Genomic DNA, 13,957 nt, shown 5'->3' with positions numbered 1-13,957 from the left:
TCCTTGGTCTGAATTTAGACTTTCATTATTGTATGACATATTTGAAATGTGATTTTTTCATAGGAATAAAAAAAGAAGAAGCTCTTGGACTATTTTATATACTGCTAAAGTACAAATCACTCATTTTTGTTGCGCAGGCTTACAAGTTTGGTTGCATTTTAAAAAAGTACGCAATGACTTCTGCGAGAAAAAACTTTAGGTTACAGTATGTGAAATACATATCCTTAACACACTCACACACATACATACACACACTCACACACACATACGCGTACAACACACAAAAGAAAGGCATGTACAAACAAAATCTCTAGCATCTCTAAGCTGAAGTTATAGAAAATGAACTTAATAACTTCAGCATATTCATTAATGAATATGCTGAAGTAAACAAAAAAGCACAGCATAAAAACATAAAAAAGAATTACAAAAACTAAACATAAAAACCAACTAAGAAGTATAAACCAAATACCAACAAATAACAAGGATAATGCAATAGAAAGCTAAGAAGAAAGAGGATGAGAATTACATTGATACAAAAAGAGATGAGAACAACACACAAAGTACAAACAAAAACATCAGCTCTCAGGGCTGGAGTTATACAAAATGAACTTAAAAACTTCAGCTCTCTAGGCTGAAGTAAACAAAAAAATACAACATTAAAACATAAAAAAGGATTACAAACACTAACAATCATCACCACCATCATAATCATCACAGTACTTCGCAATTTCTCTAAATATCTCATCATCATCAGTATCGGAGATAATTATAGGGTAGTCGGGCAAAAGACCACTGAATCCAAAGAGATCAATCTTCAACTTGTCGAATTTATCACGCAGCTGACTTTGTTCGACGATTACTCTGTCCATAAGAGAAAGAAGAGTCTTCAAGTTGTTTTGCAGTTTGGAATAGTCGTTCCAGCTGGGAAACTGAAAACTATCAAACTGCTGCACAACCTTATCGAACGAGGTTGAATAACCTCCACAACTATGTTCCATGTTAAGCCTGTTTTGGAATGATTCATTGGCAAAGAACTGTGGCCTGATTCTCTCCCAATCAGCCTTTATTTGATCCCACAAAAGCATAAGATTAGCCATCGGTTTGTTATTGTACCACTCATACTTCAAAGTCTCCCACTTCTGCATGATTTCATCAAAATTAGGCTTCCTACTTCCGCTTCCACCAGACATTCTTTCTTTAACAAAAACTGAAAGACTAAGGATGAATATAATTTTAAAGAAATATGATGGAAGTCTATGAATGACTATGAAATTTTCAAGTGAAGAGATTGTTAATATAGACAAAGAGTTCACCTAATCAATTTAATATCTATAAATGTAAAAGTAACTTTTCAGGTATTTTTACTATTTTACATTCAGAGAAACTGAATGAAACAAGATAAGCAGGTGGTAAAACAAGTATGTGGTAAATGCAAAAAGAAATGTAACTTCAGCCCTAATAAGCACACAGTTTTTCTATAGTAAAAAAATAACTTCAGCATGAAAAATAACTTTTCGGATCATTTACTATATGGTCAAACAAATTTAAATAAAAGATGAAGTAGGTGACAAAAGACAAAAAGTAGATATTAAATGCAAAAAAGATAAGTATCAACTTAAAAAAATACCAAAACATGCTGAAGGTTTTGTCATAAGCTTTTTCAAAAACTTCAGCCCAATGTGCTGAAGTAATTTAGTTCATTTATAAAACTTCAGCACATAATAAGCTGATGTTTTTCATCGTGCATTCAATAGTTTTGTTGTAAATGCTTTTTCAACAACTTCAGCTCAATGTGCTGAAGTTAGTTAGTTCATTTCTGAAAACTTCAGCACTTGATGAGTTGAAGTTTTTCTCCTGGACTCGATAGTTTTTGTCGTAAAGCTTTTTCAAATAACTTCAACTCCATGTGTTGAAGTTATTTAGTTCATTTCTAAAACCTTCAACACTTGATAAGCTGAAGTTTTTATCCTGGACTCGATATTTTTTGTTGTAAACCTTTTTCAAATAACTTATGCAGAAAAAGCTTAAGTTTTTGTCCTACATTTGACACTTTTGTTATAATTTTTAACCAAAATTTCAGCTTAAAAAGCAAAAGTTATTTACTTCATACTGAAGTTTAGCATATTTGAATCAATCCAAGTATACTAAAAAACTAATTAATGCGAATAGAACAAAAATTTAAAAGACATCACTTAAATCACACAAAATAATGTATATTCACACAATCCAATTTTGTTTTCACTTACATCCTTGGAAAAAAAAAATAGTTTTTTGTTTACAAGTTATTCTCTATTCAAAAAATTGACAGAGTGTCTTCATATTCACCATAGTCATATCCTAGTTGCTCTTATTGGGTTTCTTAACAAAATTCCATGAACTTTCACTATGTCTTCAACTGATTCACAAAAGCGGCAATACGAGCACCTTTCTTTGCCACCTTGTACGGTCCTCTGAATTACATTTGTCATATTATTGCATTTACCACATATGTGCATTTGTGAGGGTTCACTAAGTGTGAAAAGCCGTTCATGCAAATTCACTGCAGCCCCATGAGCTATAAGACAATCACCCTCCATTTCACCAAATTTAATTCCACCAAAGCGTTTTCTGTCACACACGGGTTGACAAAGTTTAGTACTATGATTTTTTTAGCAACTCCCATCTTCTTTCATAAGAAAAAAATAAGAAAATGTTGGCAAAGACATGCTTACTGGTGTGCAGCTAGGAATTCGTGGGAAGCAAAGATAATGAATGAGAAATCCAAAAAACTTCATATGTGACAGAGAGTGGCCACATCAAATACTCGAGCCCCAGGACAATTTTACTAAAAGTTAGATTTATCAACTAGTAAGAAGAGCAAATTTTCCAGAAGCTCGAGTGTTTGATCTGGACACTTTCCTTCACATATGAAGTATTTAGACTTTTCCTTCATTATCTTTGCTTCCCATGAACTCCTGCTACACCCAATAAGCATGTCTCTGCCAACATTTTCTTGTTTTTCTTTGAATATAAATTTAAAGAAATATGATAGAAGTCTATGGATGACAATGAAAATTTTCAAGTGAAGAGATCATTAATATAGCCAAAGAGTTGTAACGACCCAACCGGTCGATTTGAGCTCCGGCACGTCATTCAACAGTTTGAGACCATGAACGGCTTTATCTCAGGTATATTGACTTGTGTGTATGGTCAGAATTAAAATTCAGGAAGTTTGGAGTCAAATCTAAATGGAAATTCTCATTTTGAAAGCTTAAAATTGAAGAAATGAACTAGGATTGGAATTTTGAGTAAACGACCTCGGAATTGGGATCCGAAGGTTCCAACAGGTTCGTATGATGATTTCGGACTTAGGCGTATGCCCGGATCGGGCTTTGGATAACCCAGGAGCGTTTTGGCGCCTATTGTGGAAGATAGCATTTTAGAAGAAATTGCATCAGTTTGGTTTAAAATGCATTTCAGTGTTATTGATGTCCGTTTGGGATTCCGAGACTGGGAGTAGCTCCGTATGGTGATTCTGGATTTGGGAGCATGATCGGAAGTAAATTCGGAGGTCCGTAGGTCATTTTGGAGTCGTTCGGTTAAAGATGGAAAATTGAAGGTTTTTGAGAAAATTTGGCCGGAAGTGGAAATTTTGATATCGGATTGAAATGCGAATTTTATGGTTTGGATAGCTTTGTTAGGTTATTTGGGACTTAGGAGTGTGTCCGGAATATCTTTGTGTTGAAATGTATGAATTATGGGAAAAATTTGAAATATTTTGATATTTAATATTGTTAAAGTTGACTTTGGTTAACATTTTTGGTAAACGGACCCGGACCCGCGATTTTTCGGTCTCAAAAGGTCCATAGAAAAATATGGGAGTTGAATGTGTTTCCGTAATCGAATTCCGAGGTCTTAGGCCCGAGAAATGAATTTTTTCGTGAAATTGTTTTCTGAAAATGTTTAAGAAAAATGAAAATGAAATTTGATCAGAAAGTAATGATATCGGGCTCGTATTTTGGTTACGACGCCCGGTACAGGTCATATATGTTGGTTAAGCGCTTCCTGTAAAGTTTGGTTACAAACGGACGTTGTTTGACGGGTTTCGGCCTTAAATTGGAAAATTTGAAAGTTTATGTAATTTGAAAGAATTCTTGGATTTATGGCTCAAATCATTGATTTTGATGTTATTTTGGCGATTTGATCGCTCGAGCAAGTTCGTGTGATGTTTTAGAGTCAGTGTTCATATTTTGGTTTGGAGCCCCGAGGGCTCGGGAGTGTTTCGGAGGTGTCTCGGAGTGATTTCGGACTTAGGAAAAATTGCAGAAAATTCTGTTGTGCCCAGAAAATTTTAGGTGCGAGTAGTCCAGTTCGGAAGCTCATATCTTGTAATATATAAGAATTCAGAAAAAGTGCAAAACACGAAAGTTGTAGCTCGTACATTCTAGTTTTCGGAAAGTTAAACCATTTGCGATTTGGATTTCATTTCAGAAAGTTACGATGGATCGAAAAGGGCTGTTGGAGCAATTTCGGCAAAATTTACGATGCACTTTAGAAGCTCATATCTCGAGATATATAAAGAGTTATATGGTATACAACCTATCAAATTAAAGATCTTTGAGTCTAGTTTCTAAATATTCAAACAGTTTGTCATTTGGATATTTATACAAGACGTTATGGGTGTTTAAACAGAAGGTGTTCGACAAGGAACAATTTTAATAGGATGTACAACTTGTATAGCACAAGGGCAAGGTACAACTCGGCGAAGCACAGGCAGATTCTTTTATACACGGATTTAGCTCACTTTTCTTCATTTCTTCAAAGTATGAACGATTTTTGGGGAGCTTCAAGAGGGGATTTTCAAATCATCAATGTGAAGGTAAGTTATCCCCACCTATTTTGAGTTAAGTACATCAATTATGTATGGATTTGAGCATGAAAATTGTAGAAAAATTGAGGATTTAAGCCTAGGGATTTAAAAATAAGATTTGGTGATTTGAGGGGTCAAATGAACTCCGATTTTGGTAAATTTTATATGTATGGACTCGTGGCGAGACGAGGAATCTGGTGATGTGACTTTCGTAATTTTTCAAGAAGTGGGCCCGGGGCTCGGGTTTTGCAAATTTCGTGATTTTCGATATTTTTCGAGTCTTTTCGATTGGGTTATATTCCCTTAGCCTATTGTGATATATTCCTTGTGGTTTTGGAAAGATTCGACGCGCGAGGAGGTCGATTCGAAAGGAAAGGGCATCGCGGAGTAGACTTTTGGCCATCTTGAGGTGAGTAATAGATGTAAATGCTGTTCTGAGGGTTTGAAACCCCGGACTTTCACATCGTAACACTATATTGAGGCGTGACACGTACTCCATGGCGAGTGCAGGGTCGGATACTATTGGGGATTGTGACTTGGTCCATCCCGTGTGATGTTTATACTATACTGGTGATTGATACACATACTTCATTGATATTACTGGGCTTGATGCCATGTTTGGGGCCTTGTGCCGATTTGTAAAATCCTTCGAGGATTGATATTACTGCTTAGCATGATTTGCATATCATTTAATTTCAGTCCAAGGTTTTAAATGCTGTTTTGCAAACTCAGCCATAATTCTAAGTGTTGAAAACTTAAATGATATTTTTAAATGTATTCCGGGCTGGGAACTTCTGTTTTGTAAATGCCCAAGGGGCTTATTATATTATTTTCTGGACTGATTATAAAGTGACTTGAAACAGTGGTAACAATGACACTGTGTGATATACTTGAAACAGTGGTAACAATGACACTGTGTGATATACTTGAAACAGTGGTAACAATGACACTGTGTGATATACTTGAAATAGTGGTAACAATGACACTGGATGATATACTTGAACAGTGGTAACAATGGCACTGTATGATATAAATTGGTCAGGTAACAATGGCTGACCGGTCAGGTAACAATGACTGACCAAGATATTGCGCTTGGGCTGTAGGAGCCCCTCCGGAGTCTGTACACACCCCCAGTGAGCGCCGTCGACGATAAATAAATATGGATGGCTCGGGCTGCACGCCGCAGTGGGTACTGGAATGTACCATCATATGCATTGCATTGCATTCATGTATTTGTATTTATACTGGTGTTTAGCTGCTCAGTTCCATATGTTGCTGTATATTCGGATTGTAGCTTACTTTGTGTATTTACTGGATTTCTTATCTTCGGACTGTAGTTACTTTTATTACTCACTGGGTCGGAGTACTCACTTTACTCTCTGCACCTTGTGTGCAGATCCAGGGCAGTCTCAGGCTCAGTAGATCCAGTTGATCAGCAGATCCAGCCTCTGGGAGTATCGAGGTAGCTGCACGGCATTCGCAGCCATTGATCTTCTCCCTCCTATCCTATCTCTTTATTTTCGCATTATCGGACTTTGGATATACCGTGTATTAGGATGATATTCTGTATTTTAGAGGCTCAGATTCGTGACACCGGGTCCTAGTGAGATTATATTGTGTATTTTGTTAAAATCTTCAGTACTTTAATCTTGCTTAAGTGATATTTCTTTCCGCTATTTTTGATAAATTGGGTTAAGTGTTGAATAATGGTCGGGCTTGCCTAGTAGTGTGTTGGGCGCCATCACGACCGGGATTTGGGTCGCGACAAGAGTGCACCTAATCAATTTAATATCTATAAATGCTGAAGATATTATTAACTGTTTTTTGTTCAGAGAAATTGAAGGTAACAAGATAAATAGTTGGCAAAACAAGTAAGAGGTAAATGCTAGTAGTTGGTAAATGCAATAAAGAAAATAGTAAAAAATAAGGCCACAAAAAGTAGGTGATATATGTGATAAATGACAAAAAGTAGCTAGAAAATGCAAAAAAGATAAGTATCAAGTTAAAAATATAGCAAACATGCTAAAGTCGTACAGCTTTTTCAAAACACTTCAGCCCAATGTGCTGAAGATTTTAGTGTATTTCTAAAAACTTCAGCCCTTGATAAAGCTGAAGTTGTTGTATTGGATTCAATAGCTTTTATCATACAGCTTTTTCAAAACACTTCAGTCCAATATGCTGAAGTTGTTTAGTGTATTTCTAAAAACTTCAGCGCTCGATAAAGCTGAAGTTTTTGTATTGGATTCAATAGTTTTTGTCGTACAGCTTTTTCAAAACACTTCAGCCCAATGTGCTGAAGTTGTTTAGCGTATTTCTAAAAACTTCAGCGTTGGAAAAAGCTGAAGTTTTTGTATTGGATTCAATAGTTTTTGTTGTACAGCTTTTTCAAAATACTTCAGCCCAATGTGCTGAAGTTGTTTAGTGTATTTCTAAAAACTTCAGCGCTAGATAAAGCTGAAGTTTTTGTATTGGATTCAATAGTTTTTGTCGTACATCTTTTTCAAAAAACTTCAGCCCAATGTGCTGAAGTTGTTTAGTGTATTTCTAAAAACTTCAGCGCTGGAAAAAGCTGAAGTTTTTGTATTGGATTCAATAGTTTTTATCGTACAGCTTTTTCAAAAAACTTTAGCCCAATGTGCTGAACTTATTAAGTGTATTTCTAAAAACTTCAGCTCCCCTAAGCTGAAGTTTTTTTGTTGGATTCAATAGTTTTTTCGTACAACTTTTTCAAAAAAAACTTCAGCTCAACGTGCTGAGGTTTTTTAGTGTATTTCTAAAAACATCAGCATTTGATAACCGGAAGTTTTTGTCATTCAGTCGACACTTTTGTTATGACTTTTAACCAAAACTTCAGCTTAAAAAGCAGAAGTCTTTTACTTCATGCTTAAGTTTTTTCAACCAAAATGTACTTAAAATTCATAATAAAAGACAGAAACATATTTGTATGAACAAAAGTGAAATAAAAAAAAATACTTAATGTATATTCACAAAATACAAATTATGTGCAACCAATCCTCTAATCAAAAAAATCACACACAGTCTCTTCAAAATCTCCATAATCAAGTCCTTGTTGTTCTTCTGGAGTTTCATAGCTGCTATCTTTTTTCCACTTTCCATGAGCTCAAAGATAGGCAGTCAATTCTCTCCTGAAGGTCAATGACTGACTTTGATCGAAATTGAAGACATCTTCTTTATTCAACCGCATATCAATTAACTTAAGAGCAAATACACCACAATCAACACTACAAAAAGAACATGAAAAATAGTTAACACAAGGGCAAAAAATAATAAACATAAGATGCATGGTAAAACATATGAGAAACACGTACTTGTTAGTCTGATGCGGTGAGCTCATCCACTTAATTTGAAATTTTTCCACAGGACTATCCCCATAAAATTTATTGTGTACCCCAAATTCCAAGCATTTGAGACAGTGTGGGATCAACCGGGCATAATTTCTGACATGTTCAACCGCATGCTCATATGTTACACCGCCCATGGAATCATACACATATATAATTTTATCTTTAAATTCTAGAATTCCAAAAAAGTAGTGCGTAGATCTCTAGCCCGTCATTGGCTTAAGTCGAAATGGAAAGAATACTTTTCTGACAGATGCCCATGAGATATCACAGGAAAGGTCGAGGCCTTTTACGTAGTTGGCCACCTTTTCATTTGTTGATTCTTCCTCAAACTAACTAAAGTCCGTAAGTGGCCGAATAACTGCTTCTTCTTCTTATTCTTGAGCATGTTGTTTGGATATCCTCTTTCTCTTTGATTTGCTCTTTTTTGATCCTCCGTTCTCTTTTGCTTCCTTTTTCTAATTTTATCCATCTATTCTTCTGAAGGATGAATACCAGCCAGCTTAGTCATATACTGATAAAAAATTAAATCAGTTACTGCAAATCTTGATTTTGGATAAACTGGAAGGTGATAGCAATATTTTTTGCGCAAGTAATATATGCCCACATCCATATGCTGCAAATGAACAACAACAAATGATAACATGTGAAAAATCTACAAACAACATGACAAAAACTTAAGCATATTCAGTTTGAAATGTTAGAAAATAATCTAAAAAACTTTAGCATGCTTGATTTAAAAGTTTTAAACTAGAGAATGCATGTCAAAAACTTCAGCACTGTTAGGCTGAAGTATTAGCAAATAAGCTAAAAACTTCAGCATTTTAGTATGAATAAAGCTAAAGTTTTTCAAATTATAGTACAAAAATTTTACTATAAAAAATAAGCTAAAGTTTTGGGAAATACAGTTGAAAACCAATTCAAAAAACAAACTTAATAACTTACTTCATCCGCAAGATCAGAGTTAGGATCCATAAGCTTGGTAAAGAATGAAATATCAATTCCAGCTAATCTGAATGGATTGGAATCATATTCACTGGCATCCATCTCCAACCACTCTGTAAATCTTTACATCAATCCACTGTCTTGATTAACACAATGGAAGAGACACCTTCGTATATTGTTTCCTACTTTCCAGTCTTGCCCCCTTTCCTTTCGTTTATGAACTACGTAAGGAGATCTCAACCAAATACTCTCCATACGAATCCTTTTCCCTTTTTTCTGGGTTTCCTTTTGCTTGCTCTTCCTGCTGTTCCATCACAACTAACTGCTGTTGTTCACCAGCAGGGGGAGAAACCACACCATAGTGGCAAATACTTGACCAACTCCCTACTGTTCACGACATTCTTGTCTCTCTTCACGAACAACAACAGCAGCAGAATTACTTTCTGAATCGGTCCCTTGTGTACTACCAAGTGAAAATGAACATAAATTGAAGTTGGGGATATCACTGGTGTCACACATAAAAGAACTGAAAATCTTCCTTCTCTTAGGATTTGGAAGAAGTTGCGATGCATCAGATGATATCTGCAAAAGCAAGAAAAATATAAACATAAATAAAACAGATACAAAACACACATTAGGCAAAAAAATAGCTTGTAATCGAATTGCAGAAAATAACTACCTGGTTTAAGTGTTGAGACACAGATGGTGTTTGCATTCCAACAGATCCATTTCCTTTACCTTTAGATCTACCTGTATCTTCATGCGAAAAAAATAAAAAAATATATAAATAATATCAACACACTTCACACTTGTCTATGAGCCAATAGGTGTGAATAAATATATTTCTCCTTTTTGATATAGCTGTATAAGCTCACCAAATTCTTTTTGAGCTGCCTCGAGTCTTTCTGAAAAATCATTCAAAAACATAACAAAGAAAATAAAATATGTAAAGTTTCAAACTGTAAAAAATATACTTCGATCAAATGTAATAAATTCATGATCTATAGAATACTTTAATGTTTGTCTTCCGCTGTGGTTTCCCCAGGCTGCATGCCTTTCTCGATATTAGCATTTCCAGCTTCATTCAATTGTGCACCAACGTAGAGGAGCATTGGAGTATTCTCTAGAAGGTTTTTCTCAACTCTACCTTCATTTAATTCAGCATCATCAGAGACTTTTTGAGTTGTGTCAATTGAAGCACAACTAGTTTCAAATTCCACTGCATATTCATAAAAAGTGGGAATAGATCAACTAGTTTTTCTATATATATAACATAGTAAAAATTTATACCTGTAGTGAAAATTTCACTACAGGACATTATCAAAAAGATCAGTTAAAACTTCACTCTAAGCCTGAAGTTTGACAGTTACAAAAACAAAACTTCAGCTCTAGAGCTGAAGTTCGACAGTTACAAAACAAAAACTTCAGCTCTAGAGCTGAAGTTCGATAGGTACAAAACAAAATCTTTAGCTGAAGTTTTGTTTCATGTTTTATGTTTTTTTTGTTATATATTTTTACAAACTATTATAAACTTCACACTTTATACCTGTAGTAACAATTTCTTGCGTATCACCACCTAAAATTTCCTTGCAAATAGCTAGTACTCCATCAAACAAATTGCCCTGTCCAATATCGCTTTCCAAAGAACAACTCGATGCATGTTTTTCAGTACCAACAACTTGATCATCTGCACCTTGTTGTTGAACATGTTCATCGCATTCACCAGTCGCTTCCTTACGTGTAGCATTATCATCTACGACTTTACGCGATGGATCATGAGCAGCATGTTCTTCAACTTGATTCTGAATATGTTGATCACCTTCAAAAGTTGCTTCCTCATGTGTAGCATTTACATCTGCAACTTTATCTGATGCATCATTAATATCCGATGGAGGTTCGTAACAGTCAATCACCCTATCATATTCTCGATGGTTACTCAAATCAAAATTGTCATCGTCCATTTCATTTGATTTGTTGACAATTTTAAATAACTGTTCAAACTTCTCATCGAAATATTCCTAGAAACAAAATTACTTACAATGATTAATCTGAATAACATCAGCAGAAATAAAAAGACTTCTCTATAAATTATCTTACCTTCATTTTTACAAAAACCGCATCAACAATAGCAGATCGCTCATCCTTTTTAAACTTATCGAAAAATTCGTTCACGATCGTACATCTTTCTTTTTCTGCATGCCTTTGAACCTCCGCCGTTAACCTCTAGAATAGATACACAACAAAAATTTAGATACAGAAGAAAACTTCATCTCAAAAACATGTTGTACTTTTACAAAAACAAAACCAAAAAACTTCAGATCAAAACTTACAGAACATATTGTCTCAAGTAATTCATTGTCATCAAAGTCAGATGTAGAACGGGTAGAACGACTCTGGGTACGAGATGATTTGCCAATAAAAGGAGTTTGATTCGGTTCTTTTGATCGACTCCGACTACGTGGTGATTCACCAATGACAGGAATTCGATTCGCTTCTTTTGATCGACTCAGAGTACGTGGTGATTCACCAGTTGAAGGAACTGTATTAACTACCTTTGAATGAATTAAAGGCATTGAATTCAATTCCTCTTCTGTAGGAATTATATCCAATACCCTAAAGTCGCGATATCTCTATTTAATACAAAAAAGTATATTATGAGGAGAAAAAAACTAATACATCAACATATTAACACAAAGACAAAGAAAAAGTAACTTACTTCATGAGTACTAAACATATGATAAAGTTCAGGAAATTTAGGCTCTCCCACACATATATAATCCTGGGAACTTAAGGGGTATCAAGGTACTCATCCTCTCTTATATACCTCTCCCGAACATCTGGGAAGCGCTCATAGAACCAAACACATAACAAATATGGAAATCCACCAAGTTTATACTCAGTTGTATGTAATTTGTTCTGCTTGTCCAATGCATGTTTCAGTGAATAAATGAGCTTCTCATAAGCCACATTACCCCAAGGATATTCAGCACAAACCTTGTCATCTTCAATAATAGATGCATACTCCTCCATCACACATGACTTAGTATTTTTCCCAAACAAAATAGACTCTACAACAAGAATTTCCATAAGCTTAACATCATCATCATCACTCTCGCATACGTGTACATGATTCACAACATTCTTTGTAATTTCATTGCGAGTCATAAAACTTCGAATATCCTTCAAAGTCACACCCTTGGACTTACCAAAATACCACTTCAGAATATTGCTCTCTCGATTAATTGGTTTTTCAATATTATGTGTTGTGATCCGCAAACCACACATAATGTGAAAGTCTTCAAGGGTGAAGGAAACATCATGACCAAAAATCTTGAAACTAATAGAGTCTCGATCATTGGTGAATATTTGAGAAAGACATAGACAATGAACCAACTTCATGCTGCATTGGAAATTCTCCATAGCCATAATGTATCGAAATGTACCCTTTTTAAGCTTATCCCGTTGTGTAGGAGTCAAGAAAGTTGCAATTAATTTCTTCAAATCATGGTTCCCCTTCCAGTAACCCTTACAGTTAAACCAATCTCCAAACTCAAAAATATCTTTTCCCTGGTCTTGTAGGTGGAGGAGCAGGGACATAAGGACCTGGGGGTATTATAGGTTGTCTAGGTGCTTTGCCTACTTTAGCTGCATTAGGATCTTTAGGTGCTTTAGGAGCCATCTGTTCAAAAAAAGTAAAAGTTACAAAAAATTAACATCAGGACATTATCAAAAAGATCAGTTAAAACTTCAATACCTAAGAAGGCTGAAGTTCGACAGTTACAAAGACAAAAACTTCAGCCCTAGAGCTTAAGTTCGACAGTTATAAAACAAAAACTTCAGCTCTAGAGCTGAAGTTCGACAGTTATAAAACAAAAACTCCCAGTAACAAACAGAAAAACTTCAACTCCTTAAGCTGGACTTCACCAGTTACAAACACAAAAACTTCAGCTCCTAAAGCTGAACTTCACCAGTTACAAACACAAAACATTCAGCAAAAAAACATGTTGTAGTTTTGACAAAAAACAAAACACAAATTCTGTTTATCTAAGGTATCATTGAACTATTATAAAACAAATAATACTACAGCTCCTAAATAGTATCATATATTTAACTCTCGAAATTTTTAAATACTCGTTCAAAAAACCTAAATATAGAATTTTCATCAACAACATAAACACTCGTTCAAAAAACCTAAAAACACAATCGTAAAAGTAAAACTAATGCACTTATCAAATTAAACTGTAAGAAAATATTTTATCATAAATACATGACTATCAAAACCAAAACCAGAAATTAAATCGTAAAATAAAACCCAGAAAGTTATTGCAATGTACCTGTGATTAAATCGTAATGTGGGAACAACGACGACTAGTAGTTGAAAAATCAAAACAACAACGAAAAACGTTTGATTTCAGAGACGAACAAATCAACAAATGCGAATAACGGGAGTGAGAGACAGAGACAGTAGAGGACTAGCGTATACTTGGAGAGAAAGTAGTCTTTTAATAAAGAATGATAAAATAGTCTTTTCAAATGGCTTTTAACAAAAAAAATGGGTACGGATACAAACAAAAAGATAAAGCGGTTACAGATTAAAAAGGGGCGTCCAAATAGAACGCCCCGTACAATTTTTAACTGACTGTTCAATTTTATATTTTGCCAGGAAAAGAAAGAAGCCAATGGCCCAATTATGGATGACATGAACCTGAAGCCTTCGTTTCTTGTCTGAGAACTGACTGATTTTTTGTACTTCCTTTTGTCTGAAGTGAAGCTGAACTGATCTTTCCTAACCGTGCACGTT

At 34.9% G+C, this 13,957-nt stretch overlaps 1 protein-coding gene across 1 annotated transcript; it reads right to left on the bottom strand.

Moving 5' to 3' along the window:
• Positions 1-9,540: 9,540 nt before the first annotated feature.
• LOC138888116 (uncharacterized) lies at positions 9,541-12,582 on the bottom strand. Its single transcript, XM_070169929.1, has 9 exons — positions 11,981-12,582; positions 11,873-11,882; positions 11,487-11,786; positions 11,254-11,379; positions 10,703-11,174; positions 10,211-10,375; positions 10,032-10,061; positions 9,836-9,912; positions 9,541-9,738 (listed from the first exon to the last, which is right to left on the bottom strand). The coding sequence occupies exons 1-9, from the start codon at positions 12,580-12,582 to the stop codon at positions 9,541-9,543; spliced, it is 1,980 nt and encodes a 659-aa protein (XP_070026030.1).
• Between the last annotated feature and the right edge of the window lie 1,375 nt (positions 12,583-13,957).

The sequence above is a fragment of the Nicotiana sylvestris genome, chromosome 3 (assembly GCF_000393655.2).
Source record: "Nicotiana sylvestris chromosome 3, ASM39365v2, whole genome shotgun sequence".
In the NCBI taxonomy this organism is placed as follows: domain Eukaryota; kingdom Viridiplantae; phylum Streptophyta; class Magnoliopsida; order Solanales; family Solanaceae; genus Nicotiana; species Nicotiana sylvestris.
Note: the sequence above shows the minus strand (reverse complement) of the source record. Positions and strands in the feature narration are given on the sequence as shown.